This window comes from Rutidosis leptorrhynchoides, chromosome 4 (assembly GCF_046630445.1).
Source record: "Rutidosis leptorrhynchoides isolate AG116_Rl617_1_P2 chromosome 4, CSIRO_AGI_Rlap_v1, whole genome shotgun sequence".
Lineage (NCBI taxonomy): Eukaryota > Viridiplantae > Streptophyta > Magnoliopsida > Asterales > Asteraceae > Rutidosis > Rutidosis leptorrhynchoides.
Genome location: NC_092336.1, coordinates 190940971 through 190957401, shown reverse-complemented (window position 1 = coordinate 190957401; position 16431 = coordinate 190940971). Strand labels below are relative to the sequence as shown.

The following is a 16431-nucleotide window of genomic DNA, read 5'->3' as shown; positions in this document are numbered from 1 at the left end:
TTGCCAAGTCAAAGTAGAAAACATGCTACATATTATAGACATATATGCTGAGTGGTAGTGGTCAAATTTGCCGAAACAAAGTGATATACAACCTGACAAAATGTTATGTATAAAAGTATATTAATTGGTTCGCTTCAGTAAAAATTAACCTTTCTACAGTTTTAAAATATGACCCGTTTCTTGAAACCCATTTTGAGACACACAAAAATAGTCAATGGCTACTTTTACATTTTGATACCGTATCTTGTAGCGAACCAATTCACAACCAGGATCGCATAAATAACTTAATATCATATTCACAATACACAACACCTATTACAAATAAAATAAGAAAACCATCCTATTTACAATTCACAACCATCCTTTTTTCAAAATTCACAACACCTAGTTGTCAATAAATAACTTATTGACACAGCTAATCAATTCACAAACATCCTATTAACAATACCTGTTACCATTAACTTAAAGACCCTACTAATCTATGCTAAATAACTAACATGATCCCATTACACATTACCAAAATAGCATTGCATAAGTAACTGAAATAAGATAAAAAACAATAAGCTTAAACAAAACTTACCTAACAATGACGACAGTAAACTCACACACGATAACCTGCAAACAGAAAAAACGACACCTAATAACTACAACGATAGCATGCCACGTAGTTAAGGGGAAACAGGTAATAAAAAATAAAGATAGCGATATAAAACTTTTATATACAAAAAAGCATATTAGCTTGAATATCTTGTTGTGTTGTTCAACCTAAAATTAAGTACAACAAACCTATTAGCTTATGCATTAATGAATATGTGGTTCAACATATATTCAAGTAAATGAACTAAAGCAGTACATATAACCACATATGAATTCCCAATACCTGAAAAACACATTTACCCTACATTAGTAGTACTAAAAACTGATGTATTAGGCCCAAAAGAATGTGATTATGCTTCAGTAACAACACACGTACCTCCTTGCTAAGCGTCGTGAACAATAAAAAATAGCAAATATAAAATGTGATTATGCTTAAGTAACAACACCACATCATATAAAATTTCAAGTATACTTTAAATAATTAATACCCAAATATTGGTTATAACAATAAAAAATAACAAATACAGAATTAGTCACCTAGTTACCACGTTCAGTTTCTACATTCTCCCATAAAGTACCACGCACTCTTAATTGTGAAAGGTAACACACATTCAAGCCTGGTCGTAAACATTAGATTAATAAACAGCAACAACATACATGATATGAAAATCAATGAGCCGTAAGCTAAACCAAAAGTGTGTGTTAAACTAAGATCAAACATCAAGTTTCTTGATTTAGCAATAAACACCATAATCACTCTATACTACAATAGAAAAAAAACACACCAGTTAGTTGCAACGGGAAATGCTGGGCATGCAGCCAAAAGGCGCTCTTTTATGTTCAACCATCTTACTGTAGGTGAAGTTAAATACGGAAACACCTATAATACTAAGTAGCACCATATTCCATCTGTCGTAAAATTTAAACCAAACACACAAGTTCCATAAACGCAATTTAATAAGTAACCTGACTAAAGCAAATCTATGTCCAGATCATGCACAAATGCATTGAGAAAATTAACATAATGTGAACACAATTGTATTACCTATAACAATGTCTTATCCCATTGGTCGGTATAAAATATTATTTTGAAAATGATCAAGTAATTCAAATTGATAACATCAGCTTTTAAATCATTGATCTCAATTCTGTGAAACCAAAACTAACACTTAATTTCTCACAACTCAACCTGTGGAGCTAACCGAAAGCAAACGTATTAAGTTACTTTATACCGCATACTGATAATTCATGAGATGAGATTACTTTTATCTTCTATTGGGTTTTAAATTTATATAAATTCACATGTATATTTCACTGTTGTACTTTCAAATCTCCCGATTTCGATAAACACAAGTTATATATACTTGTGCATAATCAGAACACATGCTACGAATTGTTTTAATCAGAAAACCTAACCGGATTTAATCACTTAGATGTCACATTCAGTGAGTAAGGCTCACATTCTTACATCCCGTCTAGATGCTCTTTGTATATTTGATCAAAAGCCCGTCATATATCCATTATCCTAAGCAACTTTCCCTGCATTAATTTATCCAAACTATTAGATTCAAGTGCAGTGATTTATAATTTAATATCCTCTACATCTTTTAGATTTATAAATCTTTTTAGTTTATATCTTACATTTTGAAGATACAACCTTTGATAATATCTTTGCAAGATACTCTGAGCCCCATTTTCGAAGCCACATGCTTGTATTCTCTGCTGTTTGAAAAGAATTCCGTTTCTTTACGTCTCGCTGATGTCATATCGACACTTTCATTGATTTCCCTACTATCTTAATGTGGACAACCAAATACTGAAAATACTTAAAATCAATTCACATAACAAAAAAAAAATATATATATATATATATATATATATATATATCAAACATCTATATATCGGTTGTCAGTTGTAAGAAATCAATCCGATATACTAAAAAAAAGACAAACTTAATACAAAATAAACACAAAATTATAAACCAAAAACCACATAATTAAACACAAAAATTGAAGACATACCTGACATATATATGTATATATATTTTAGATTGTACGAATCCGGAGAAAAGAAAGAGAGAAGAGAAGATTTGGCATGGATGATCTTGAATAACCGTAAACTATCGTCGATGAAACCGAATTTTTCGATTCTATCCCGTTTCTTTTAGTACACGATACGTAGTTATTATCAGTTATTTATCCAGAGCTGTTATGGAGCAACATGAATCCAAATCTGTCGATTATATTCCGGTTGGATTGAGATTTGGGAATAGAATTGATTACCAGGTGTAAATAAGTTGGGAGAAAATTGTTGTAGTGCGTTTGTGGGTGGTATTCAAAACCCTAATTTGAATTTTTGTTGGCCAGGTTTTTCAGACGCAAGATCTTGATTTCGAATCATTAATCATTGGGTTTTCCATTGCAATCAATTGAGGTATTGGGTTCGTATGCGAGGGGTTGGATTCTCCGATTGAATCAATTGAGTTTTAGGGATTGTAGGCGATGAGATGCAGAGTGCCGTGGAATAAGGTTTGATTAAGTGTTTGGGGAATAAGGTTTTGTGAAGCCTCCTACTGTTTTTGCCAGTGTGGAATGTTTAATTGTTAATTACTGTTAATTGTGATTATCTTAGAGATTAACACGTAAGCAGACTTGATTAAGGTTAAATTAAGGAGTAACATGTCAGTAAAAGCTTCACGATTTATAGTATATATAGTTATAGTATATATATATATATATAAAATATAATATATATATATATATATATATATATATATATATATATATATATATATATATATATATATATATGTATATGTATATGTATATGTATATGTATAATAGATAGAATAGATAGATAGATAGATAATAGATTTTAGCCAATTTACCTATAAAAAAAAAATACCCGTATGTCATGGCCCAATTATAAAGCCCAAACTCGTATTCGCGTTTCTACCAATTCCAATTCATTTTGAGGTCCTGTCCTCATTTGTTATTCCTTTATTACATTTTCAAACCCTAACTCTCATCTCAATTCATCAGATCGGAGCAATTTACGATGGGGAAAATTCCGGTGAAGATCAGATCGGTTGTGTACGGCCTATCTCCGTTTCAACAAAAAGTGATGCCTGGTCTATGGAAGGAATTCACGCATAAAGTTACTCACAAGGTCACCGATAACTGGATTAACACCATTCTTCTCGTTGGACCTATTGTCGGCGTTTACTCGTAAGTACTCTATATATATTTAATATGTTAATCTACATATACGTACGTATATATGTGTTTGTATTTTTAGATTGGATATTTATAAATCTAATATTTTAGTTTGGTTAATTTTATATCTTTTGTTTTAATTTTCGTAGCTTGTGATCTAATTTTTATTTGCATTTTAGTTAGTTATATTTCTAATAGCTATGGATTTGTGCTATTATCATTTTGGTGTGTTTTCTGATGTTACTTTTTTCATATGAATTCCTCTTAGTAGGTACTCATAGTTTTATGCTTATGCTAGTTAGATTTAATGTTCTGATTGGTTGATGTAACATTTTGATAGGCCTAACAGTGGAGTTTGTAATGTTAATAGATATATGATATAGATATAAAGGTGACTTTGTGATGCAGATGATATCTTATATATTTGAATGAAGTGCATTTTACTAAATATATTTTGTGTTTTACTTGCAATGGTTTCATGGCTTTGTTATGAATGTTTTATCTTAATTGAGCGGGTGTCGTTTTAATTATGACCGTGTGTATAGTTAAGATTACTAGCATTCAATTATAATAAGATAATTAGATAAAATTAGCTATAAATTTAGTGCAATTAGAACACAAAAATGACATTACTAAGTCTTTATTTATATGTATTCAAGTTATCATTTTCATTGTGGGGATCCGCGTTATATCTACTACGGAGTATCAAATAAAAGAAGTTACTTGTAGTCTTAACAGAATGTTCAGTCAACAAGTAACAACAACCTTATTTCTGGTAAGTAACTAGAACATGGCAAAAGAAATAAACCTTCCAGGCTTGCACTATATGTTTCCTCTTAAAGAGTTTTCATTAAAAACTCTATGGATAGAAAAACTCTGGCACAGGGTGCAGCCGTTCATATGTTCATTATTAGAAAAGAAACACAATGTGGGGTGAAGGCAGTGTAGATTATGTTATATACTGATTAGTGTCTTTTTAGATATAGTTAAATCTACCCAAGACCAGGCAATTGTTACTAGTTATCATATAGTATTGGAAATGTGAAGTGATTGAACTGTGTGGTCATCTTGTTATATGTGTCGAGCTTTATGGTCAATGTAACACCAAATTAATTATTAATTTTCTACTTAAAATGATTATCATATCCCTTCCTCAGCTTCCCTCTTTATTTGATTTGTATATAATTAATTTTTTGTTCTAGTACTACTCTAGTTTCTCTATCAAAGTTTATTTGCATCTTTTTTCTTTGTTTCGTTTTGTTTTTTCTTAATTTGAAAGCTAGAACTTAATTCAAAAGATGTAGTCTATAGATAATAACAATGAAATAATGAAAGACATTGAGACATAGGAGGCCGATAGAAAATACTGAAGTTTACTTATATTTTTTGTGTCTCACGGTTTTTTATTTGGTATATCTTTCAGCAGCAACAAGGTTTGGAAAGTTTGTTGCTATTTTTATAGATTTTGGGTTTGTTTAGGTATCTAGTAATGAATTATGTGGAGCTAGTAACTATTACATGATGTTGACGCACCATTTTTGGGTATTTATAAAATCCCTTTCGGATAGTTGTATTTTAAGCTGTTACACACATATGTAATTATAGCGCCTTATACATTCTTTGAGTTTGTATGGGTACTGTGCTAGAATATGATGGAGGCTAAAGAAACTAGAAAGACAGTCTTTAAGAATAATATATGGTTTCGCACCAGCAGTTTGTATCCTATTGAATTTACATCGAGTTAAAGGTGGCGTAAGAGATTGGTAGTTACCATTTTTTTTTCTTTAAACTCTGCAATGATGCTGAGCTATTTTTGTTTGCAGGTATGTCAAGAGTTACCAGGAAGCAGAGAAATTGGAGCATAGGTACTGAACAATACCCTTCAATGATGTGTTGAAACATGATAGACAATATCAATGCCTGTTCTTCTTATCGAATAAATGAAGTTTGTTTGTTATTCTGACTAAATACAGTTTATTTTGGTTGTCAGTTGAATTATATATGTTGAAAGCTTAGACAACTCTTTTATGTCAATTCTCAGTTATGTTTGTTATTCCCATTTGTGTCGAGTGAAATGAAACATATTATCGTGCCATCATGTGCATGCATTTGTCATGTAACATTCTTTTGATGAAAAAATGATACTGTTTTCTTTTGATTCCATTTCTGCGCCTAGTCAGAAATGGCTTCGCATGTTCAGCCTTGTATATGGATATATGCGTGTCCGAAGATGTTTTCATATTGAAATTCTGCTGTCATTTTTTGGGTAGTTTCGAACAGCTATTTTGCAGGATGGGGCGCTAAATATGGTTTGAATGACTACTTACACAAATATTCACCCAAAGGCTTTACTCACCTTAGTAAATTTATAAACTGCAAATACTTGCACAATCACCCTAATTGTATGCGTTTTTCTCAATTGAAACTTCCCCCCTATATTTCTGCTAAGCTAAAGGCATTTGAATACACCTGATTGTGACCTATCAGCTTTCGTTTATAATTTAGACAGAAGGTGTCTAAATGATCTCATTTGTAAGTGACTGAGTCCAAACAAAAACTGTACCTCTAAGCTGATACGCTACTGATATCCAGCTTGGTTTAAATTCAACTAATCATGCCTAGTTAACTGTCATAAGCCTTGTTTCTTTATTCTCGTGGAGCCCTAATTCCTAACATTGGCTTAGTTGGTCGGATAGGTTTGGGCCGGGTCTAGGTAATCCTAGACCCGAACCCGATTAACAAACTTCGTCCCAAACCCGGACCCATAGACGTTGGGTCCCCATTACTTACTAATCGTCGGGTTATCATGTTTCCCCACGGGTAAACTGAGATCCCCATTTACTTGTTCTCGGGTTTTGGAATTTTTTCACGGGTATCGAACCCGATTAAGAAACTTCGTCCCAAACTTGCACCCATAGCCGTCGGGTCCCCATTACTTACTAATCGTCGGGTTATCATGTTTCCCCACGGGCAAACGGGGATCCCTATTTACTTACCGATTAAGAAACTTCGTCCCAAACCTGGACCCATAGCCGTCGGATCCTCATTACTTACTAATCGTCGGGTTATCATGTTTCCCCACGGGTAAACGGGGATCCCCATTTACTAACTCTCGGGTTTTGGAAAATTTTTCACGGGTATCGAACTCGATTAAGAAACTTCGTCCCAAACCTGGACCCATAGCCGTCGGGTCCCCATTACTTACTAATCGTCGGGTTATCATGTTCCCCACGGGTAAACGGGGATCCCCATTTACTTACTAACCCTCGGGTTTTGGAAATTTTTTCACGGGTATCGAATATCCCCGTTGTTAGTTATTCTCATTCACCTTTCACCTAATTTAATTTTTGTTTCAATAATACTATTTAATGAGTACTAAATCTGAATTTTATATATAAATATGAAATAATAGTACAATATCACATTATAGCTTATATTATTGTTACTAAATTTTATTATTCTTATATCCGAACCCGCGAAGAAGAAGACATCCCCATACTTGGCTCACGACCCGAATGCCCGGAACCAAACCCGGCCTAAAATTGTCGGGTTTCGGGTATACCCATCATGTACGAGTCTTTTTCATCCCTAGTCGTTTAGAGAGGGAGTAATTAATATAGTCGTAGAAACTAGAGAGTAGAGATGCACAACCATAACCTGATCTGAGAAAATCTGACATGAGATCCAAAACCGATTCCTAGAGAAACCGGTTCTGGTAGAACCCAGAACTATAGAACCGAACCGGTTTGACCTGTAGTCAAAAGTTGGCTAATCGCTCATTCATTCAAGTCAAACCTTAATTGTGGGCCGTAGATGAGTGAACAGGCCATAAGCCATGCTCTTCAAACGGATGTCAAATAGCTAGGGTATAAGTTTTTCTCTTGGTTTTAAGTATAGTAATTATTAGTAGTAGATTTTTCATATTTTTTGTCTCCAGTTGGATAACCCACAATTTGACCAAAAGGGCACGAAAGTAACACTTTCTAAATCAGCACTCAATCTGTGCAAAACTGTTTAGTTTTTCATACAGGATCTGGTTGGAGGGTGTTTACTTTTGAGTGTCCGATTCTATGTCTTCTTGAACAGATTGATTTTTGACAAACAATACAGACCCTGACAGTTTTTGTTAGTTCATTGCTCACATACGGCTCTAATTATTGAGTCGACATCAAGCGTCGATTAATTGACGACTTGACTGACTCTTAAAGCCTAAATTAAATTTCATGCAGGATTTAAAACTATTAAAATTTGATTTTATCATTTTCATGGCGTCTCAATTTTATTTTTAATTAAATTTTATTTTTTTAAAAAAACTTTTTCCTACTTATTGGCCGGAGGTCCACTCGGAAGCAATCTTTCTATCCGTCGAATAGAGAGAGGGATGACTTTCTCTACTTTTGAGAGTGTTATAACGCACCAACCAAGAGCAGTCAACTTGGTATCGTTGTATGCTTACCATGTTCGCAATAACGCACCAAGAGCTAGCACGCAGTCACCTTGTTGGTACTCGCAGTCACCTTGGTACTCGCATTGCACCAAGAGCTATCGAATGCTTACTTGGCTGCTGGGTAAGGGATAGATCACCAATTTCTCTTTCATTAAGTCAATTTCCCACGCTAGTAGAGCTCCTAGTCCGACGACTTGTCTTTATTCTCGGATAGGGGAAGGATTGTCTACATCTCACCTCCCCCATACACCATTTACGTGGTATTCAGTTTTGTTGTTGTTGTATTTTGCTCACATATGACATTATAATTTTTGTTTAACCTTATCAAATCTTCTAAAAAATTTATGTGCAAGCATATAAAGAAGCAATAACAGAGAACATACCAAATGGTTGGTCTAAGAAACATATCAAAACCCAATAAGTTTTGAGTTCATAACACAAAGTATTCTTTCAGTACAATGGAGTAGCCCAAACACAAAGGAGAAAGAAAATGCAACAAATGACATTCTAGTAAACAAGAAAAAGGGCACGGTTTTCTGAGATGAACTTATGCAACAGCGTCTAAGAAAGCTCTTCCAGGCTGACGGTTTGCAAGAGGTCCATGGCATCCAAGAAGCTGCATCAAGAAGATGATTAATATTCGTCAACAAGCACCTCACAAAAAAGTTAGCTTTTATGTATGAAACTATAATATAAACAAAAATTAAAAAGGCAAATGAACATCTGTTATAATGAGCATCAATAAATTTTATGAATTAAAAATGCAGAACCTTCATCAAGAAAACACTAATGTTGCACTAATATTTATTTACTATATAGGCGATATATGCAAGTAAAAAGTGATATACGCAAGTAAAAAGTTACAGCATGCAATCACTTGATATTGTATTCATCTACTAGTGATTTACCGACTAAAAAATGGAGTCAAATGTTACATCAAGGATGTATTAAAAATTAAAACTTCAATTAAACTAAGGGTTATAATAGGCATTTCATGTTTTATGACGATAAGAAAAATTACCTTAGCATTAACACCATCATTCATAATGCGGTTTTCAGACTTCCACTGGATATAGTCAGTACGGCTAAACTTAGTAAATCCCCTACAATGACCAAAAAAAATATATAAGTATTTCATTTCATGTATCTACAAAATAAACAACTGAATGAATCAGAAAGCTTCCATTACGAAGTAATTAACATTAGTCATACCACTTCCTGCTGACAATAATCTTTTGACGACCAGGGAACTTAAACTTAGCCCGCCTAAGCGCCTCCTGAGCATGCTGACTGTTCCCATCTTTGCATCGAACAGACAAAAGAACTTGACCGATACTAACACGGGCACACACACCCTGTGGCTTACCAAAAGCCCCTCTCATACCAGTTTGAAGCCTATCGGCTCCAGCACACGACAACATCTTGTTAATACGAAGTACATGAAACGGGTGAACCCGGACCCGCAAGTGGAAAGCATCTTTTCCAGCAAACTTAGTCATGTACTTGTTGCACGCAATACGTGCAGCTTCAAGTGCTTCACTAGACACATTCTCTTTTTCCCAACTGACCAAATGCACACAGAATGGGAACTCATCGACTCCTTTTTTCTTCATTCCAACATCGTAGATACGGATCTTTGGGTCGGGGACACCACGACAGTAACGAGACTTTGGGTACGGCTTGTTCTTGATCTGGCGGTAACACCTAGCTGGTCCTGTACCATTTTAAACACTATTAATGTATTAAATCTTAAAGATATATAAGCTACGATGACTGCCATCAGTAGTAATACAAACAACTGAAACGAGCATAACAGGTCATTAGTGTGACAATGAAACTTGTAAAATATATAAGCAAAACATTTGGAACAGATCATATAGTTATGTAAAAGTACCTTATCAATATCAACTAATTATCAGCTGTATCATTCTTCTATCGAGTTCTACTATCAAACATACAATAATAATCATATCGCATTAAGAGCCTTGTAACGTTTCATATTAAAAGAGGAATCAATCATATTATTGTTATTTATTTATCATCAATAAAATTGTTATGCACAGCTATTGATCAATACCAACAAATAAACACATTTTTCATACCATTGTATTACTCCGTTTTATTTATATCTCATTGAAAACTTTGCCAATAATATATGTAACTAGCAAGACCTAAAGAACAAGTACATCAATCACAAGTATCAACAAATTACATATTAACAATAATCATTTACCCTAAACACTAGCTAATTTCATAATCATAGCATATAAATGTAAAAAGTACAACTCTTAAACAAATTATATTGTTACACAAATACTGCATTTTCATTCAACTGTATTATCCTTTGAATCTCATTACTAATTTCGATTATAAAACTATCTTGTTAACCAAAGAACAAACATTCAACTACCAGTAAAATTAGTGCAAATCGCCAGCTATATAGCACATTATCAAACATTTCATAACCTGAATAACAAAAAATATAAAGACTATATGAAATTGGAGTGAATAGATGGACGACATACTTCTTCCCATGGCGAAAAATTGGGTGATTGCTGCCGCGTTAATTGTACCACAAAATAAACCCTAGATTTTAGATTATGAAGTTGCACTTATACTATGGGGCATAGATAGATGGGTATACATGTGGGCTTTATGGGCTTGTGTTTATTTATTACCTTACCTTAATCAGATGATATATGATATTGGGTCTCTTGTTAAACTGGGCTTATGTAATTATGATTTATTTTGGAATTGCTAAAAAAATGGTTGATTTGGTAGAATAAAAGCAACCTAAAATCAAGCAATCAATATATAAACTAGTCAAATGACCCGCGGAATTACGGGATTGTTTAAGCGAAATAGTTTAATGATATGTTTTAAGTATTAAGTGAATGTAAATGTTAAAGTCATTTGGTTTAATGACTTGTGGGACTATACAAATTTTAACTAAGAAACTTGTCGTTGTTAACTTGATCATAATAAATGAACTACATTAATTCTCTCACTACTCTCTTCCAATTTTTATTACAATTATTATTTTCATTATCATAAATGGTAATTATTTAACATTAAAAGAGTCAATTTTACGAAAATCATGATTATTTTTGAATTCTTCTATCATACTATATACCTTTATTTTAAATAGTCACAATATGATTTGACGTATGTTATCGATTTTTAGATTCTTGTTGTTTAACAAACATATAATAATAAAACATCCAAGGTGTGATAAATTTCATCATCAAAAAATACATAAAAGATAATAATTCTTTGAAAAAACCATTAAAAATGACATGAAGATTTATACATGCTTTTTGGAAACAAAAGGTTATTGGATAATATGATAGAGATTGAGAAAAAAGAGTTGTAAAGGTTTTTACGGATTGAGAAAAAGAGTTATGATAATATATGGTGGAGATGTTATGAGATATATATTTATAAAACCGTATTAAATATTAAATGATATTTTTATTAATTATTTCTACTTTCCAAATAGGCATTCATATATTATCGTCATTTATTTGTTTTTATTTTGTATCTTTTTTAATTAGAATTAATCTTAATATAAAATAATGACTAGTGAAATGACCTGTGGAACCATGAGTTTGTTTAAACGAAACAGTTTAATGATATGTTTTAGGTATTAAGTGAATATAAATGCTAAAGTCATTTAGTTTAATGACCCGTGGAACTACATAGTCCGACTAAGAAACTCGTCAGCTGAACATTTCATCAAACACCTAAAATGCATATTAAACAATCTACATCAAATCATAAGAGATAATAGTAGTTGTCATTTTATTTTAAAAGTGTAAATTAAAATATAAATTTAGAATTAGTTTCCTTCTGTCTAACTTTTATACTCTCACGTACTCAATTCAAAATGATTAATTAAGATAATTCAAAATTATTTAATTTTAATAATTAAAATAATTATTAATAAGATTTAATAATAATAATTAATTAATAAGATTTAATTTTAATTCATAATTATTTAGATTAATGACATCACCTACCATGCTTACATTTTTTTCTTTTTCTATTTAATTTTTCTTTACAAATTAGTTAGCCTAATAATGATATCATCATTATATAATTTTAATATTAACTATAGATATCATTATTATAAAAAATTAAAGGTAATTAGTAACTATTATTTTAATACTTTATATGAATATATAGGTAGATAGATATTAGTGTTGATTTGGTTTACATAACAATATATCTTAAGTAGTTGTCTTGCACAACTATAACAATTCGGTTTCAGCCGATGTTTGATGATAAATTGTATAATTTCTAAGTTGAATGCGACGAATGTGAAATTCAATTTGACTCATTCACCCACAATGATTGAATTTATAGTTTCACTTTTGGATATCATTCTCAGTTAAATTACGCACCCACTTTCATGAAATATTATAAATTATAAACTATAGAACATAAATTAATTATTAATTATTATTTTATTATCTATTATCTATATATACTAATTGGGGTGCGCAGTTTCACTGTTCACAAGGGCAATACTGTCTTTTTACTTCTCTTTCCTCCGTATTTACAACTATGCCACAAACACTCAATCCTCCACTATCCCCTACTGCCATCACCACTCTATCACCACTAGGGGTGTTCATATTATTCGTATCCGAATCCGCAATTCGAAAAATCCGAAAATCTGATATGAAAATATCCGAAAAATTGGGTATCCGGATTTTCGGATATCCGAAAATCGGATATCCGATTTTTCAAATTCGGGTTTCGGATAGGACTTTCCGAAAATTTCAGATATTCGAATATCTGAATATCCGAATTATATTCTAATAATTAATAATATTTATTATCATTTTATAATTTTAATTTTAATTTATAGTGGGAAATGGGACAATGCCAAAAGAGATGGTCCTGTACAAAAATAAAAACCCCAGATCTAAATAAATTCTTCTCTGCTTGCGATTTCATCTTCAATCTTCATTGCATCTTCATAACTTCATCTCATTTTCAGTCTCCATCTTTGATTTCTTTCACCACGGTAACAATATTTACTTATTAATTTCATGGTCTAACTTCCCCAATACGTTAATTTTGTAGTTTGAAAACAAACAAATCTGGAGGCTTACGACTCATAATGTAGGGTGACACAACAAAAATTAAAGATTGGTTAAAAGGCTTTTGTAGTCATCGCCATCGGAAACAAAAAGATGGCTACTGTAAGGGCGTAAGCCTTACATGTAACAAAACAAGTACTTTTTAGATTCATGTAGTTGGTTTATTGTTGTGAAAAAGTTGCACTCATTTTAATTTATTTACTCATTCTTTGTATTGTAGAAAAAGTGGTGCTTGACATTGTTGAATATTGATAAATGCATATTTCATTCCATAAACAATCGAGTAGAGGATCATGAATATAAATAGCTAGACAACTAATACACTAGAACATTCTAATGGGCTGAGCCCAATACATGCATAAAATACGTGGGCTAACATCCCCTCACAGTTGGAGCGGGAGCACGGCGAACATTCAAATTGGACCTAAATTCATCAAATAAAGCAAACGGTAAGCCCTTTGTGAAGATGTCTGCAAAATGATATCTGGATGGAACATGAAGAACCTGGACCTGTCCCTGAGCAACTAGGTCGCGCACAAAATCTCTATGTGCTTCGTGCGCTGATGTTGGACCGGGTTGGTAAAGAGATATACAGAGCTAACATTATCACAGTATACCAAAGTAGCTGAAGTGAGCGGACACTGAAGCTCACGAAGCAGATTACGAATCCAGCATGTTTCTGCAACTGCATTGGCAATACCTCGATATTTCGCCTCAGCACTAGAATGAGACGGTGTGAGCTGGCGCTTTGAGGACCATGATAGGAGGTTGTTGCCTAAAAAATACAATAGCCAGAGGTGGATCTTCTGGTAGTGGGACAACCTGCCCAATCAGCATCAGAGTAAGCAACCAGAGCGGTGGTAGAAGACGCATATAGCTGAAGTCCAAGGTCAGTGGTGCCCTGGACGTAACGGATAATCCGCTTGAGAGCATGCAAGTGCTACTCCCGAGGGTCATGCATGAATAGACACATCTGCTGTACGGCATAGGATATATCTGGTCTGGTGAAGGTAAGATACTGTAATGCACCTGCAAGGCTGCGATAAGTGGTCGGGTCCTTGACGGGTGGCCTATGACAAGTAAGCGTGGCACCAGGTTCAACCGGTGTCCTGCACGGATGAGAGGAAGTCAGGCCTGCCCTGTCAATGATCTCGGAGGCGTACTGTTTCTGGGAGAGAAACATTCCATACGCCGTACGAGTGGCATGAATACCAAGAAAGTAGTGAAGCGGACCCAAGCCAGTCATGGCAAATTCCTTATGCAAGGAAGCAATAACCTACTGTAGTAAACCTGTGGATGAGGCTGTCAAAATGATATCATCAACATACAGGAGAAGATAAGCAATATGAGAGCCCTGGCGGTATATGAAGAGAAAGGTGTCACAACGGCTTTGATGAAAGCCAAACCGCTTAGCGTAACTAGCAAAGCGCTGAAACCAGGCGCGAGGGGCCTTCTTAAGGCCATACAAAGACTTCTGCAGTAAGCAAACATGATCCGGGTATTTAGGATCCTGAAAACCCGGTGGCTGGTGCATATATACCGTCTCGGAAAGCTGTCCGTGAAGAAAGGCGTTCTTGATATCTAGCTGGTGTATAGGCCAGTGTCGAGAAACAGCTAAGCTGAGGACAGTGCATATAGATGCCGGTTTAATAACCGGGCTGAATGTCTCATCACAATCAGTGCCGATCTGCTGGCTGCGACCATTACCAACCAGTCGAGCCTTATATCTACTCAAACTACCATCTGCATTAAACTTGTGATTAAAGAGCTACATGGAGTGAACTATGTTTGTGTCCGAAGGGCGAGGCACAAGAGTCCAACTACCGTTGTTAATTAAGGCAGTATATTCATCAATCATAGCTTGCTTCCAGTTAGGATCATGAAGGGCGGTAGGGTAGGTGGTAGGAATAGGGGATATGGCAGAAGTATGAAGGTTGAGGTGATCAACAGGTTTTGTGATACCTACACGTTTGCGAGTGATCATGGGGTGAGTAGGCTGAGGAGTGTGGTTCGCGGTAGCCTCAATAGGAGGAGGATGTGTCTCCGAGTCTAGTACAGTGGGTGAAGTGGTAGTCTCAATAGGAGGAGACTGTGACTCCATGGGTGTAGTAGGTTGGACAGTAACCTCAATTGGAGGAGGATGTGTCTCCGAGGGCAGGGGTGTAGGAGAGAGATGAATGGTGCAGGAGAAAAGGTTAGGAAGAGGATCCAGAAATTCATATGATAGTGGCTGAGTGGGAGTCATCGAGCCAAAAGGGAACGAGGTTTCATCGAAGGTGACATGTCGGGAGAGTAAGATTTGGTTGGTGGTGAGATCAAGGCAGCGGTAACCTCGGTGATTATTGCTAATGTGGTGGGATATAAACGGTTCTCCGGTAACGATGATGAAGGGGTAATCTTTATAATAAGGTTTATTCGAATGAAAAGTCGAAGTTGACTTGCTGAAGCTGTGACAAAACTGACTATTGTGAAAAAGAATTGCAATATTATTTTCTGTAATAACAATGCCAAAGGAGCTAGCACAGATACGTGTTAAACGTTTACTCAGGTTCCGAGTGTTTTCAGGTGCATAACTATATGCATCAATCTTTTCTTCCATAGATGAAGTGCGGTTGGTTCATCCTCTCGATTGAGGTGTTTTCAAGAATCATGAAAGGTTTGAACGCAAATTGTAATCGTCGAGATACAAATGAGGTTTTAAGATGAAATCAAGTGGCAAACTTGAAGAAATATTTAGTTTCATATGTCATAATCAATATTTTAATTTATTTTAATTGTCCAATGTTAGTAGTTCACTGTTAGTAGTCCACGGTTAGAAATTCAATAATTCATATGTAATTTAATATATAATATTAGAATTAATTAATACGTATCGTGACCCATTGTATACAAGTCTCAGACTCGATCACAACTCAAAGTATATATATTATTTTAGAATCAACCTCGACCCTTTATATGCTAACTCGAACATTACCGCGATATAGAGTGACTTACGGTTATTCTAAATAATATATATAGATGACGTCAATATGATATGTCAAAACATTGTATACGTGTCCCGATA

At 34.2% G+C, this 16431-nt stretch overlaps 3 protein-coding genes and 1 long non-coding RNA gene across 7 annotated transcripts; 1 reads left to right on the top strand and 3 right to left on the bottom strand.

Annotated features, from left to right (window-relative positions):
* Positions 1-204: 204 nt before the first annotated feature.
* Positions 205-3124, bottom strand: LOC139843568 (uncharacterized). 4 transcript variants are annotated; one of them, XR_011757621.1, is made up of 4 exons: positions 2619-3124; positions 2239-2413; positions 1383-2136; positions 205-615 (listed from the first exon to the last, which is right to left on the bottom strand). It is a non-coding gene; the product is annotated as an uncharacterized lncRNA (long non-coding RNA). The 4 variants fall into 4 exon arrangements; XR_011757618.1 differs by having other exon boundaries at positions 205-2136; XR_011757620.1 differs by having other exon boundaries at positions 205-2136; positions 2239-2392.
* A 429-nt stretch (positions 3125-3553) lies between these two features.
* On the top strand, positions 3554-5867 carry LOC139843698 (cytochrome b-c1 complex subunit 8-2, mitochondrial-like). The gene is made up of 2 exons (XM_071833839.1): positions 3554-3824; positions 5636-5867. The coding sequence occupies exons 1-2, from the start codon at positions 3655-3657 to the stop codon at positions 5682-5684; spliced, it is 219 nt and encodes a 72-aa protein (XP_071689940.1). The 5' UTR covers positions 3554-3654; the 3' UTR covers positions 5685-5867.
* Positions 5868-8669: 2802 nt separating this feature from the next.
* On the bottom strand, positions 8670-9900 carry LOC139842665 (large ribosomal subunit protein uL16-like). The gene is made up of 3 exons (XM_071832783.1): positions 9472-9900; positions 9281-9362; positions 8670-8875 (listed from the first exon to the last, which is right to left on the bottom strand). Exons 1-3 carry the CDS (start codon positions 9870-9872, stop codon positions 8807-8809), a joined length of 552 nt encoding a protein of 183 aa, XP_071688884.1. The 5' UTR covers positions 9873-9900; the 3' UTR covers positions 8670-8806.
* A 2867-nt stretch (positions 9901-12767) lies between these two features.
* Positions 12768-14613, bottom strand: LOC139841305 (uncharacterized mitochondrial protein AtMg00810-like). Its single transcript, XM_071831529.1, has 5 exons — positions 14350-14613; positions 14190-14268; positions 13985-14142; positions 13745-13883; positions 12768-12937 (listed from the first exon to the last, which is right to left on the bottom strand). The coding sequence occupies exons 1-5, from the start codon at positions 14611-14613 to the stop codon at positions 12768-12770; spliced, it is 810 nt and encodes a 269-aa protein (XP_071687630.1).
* Between the last annotated feature and the right edge of the window lie 1818 nt (positions 14614-16431).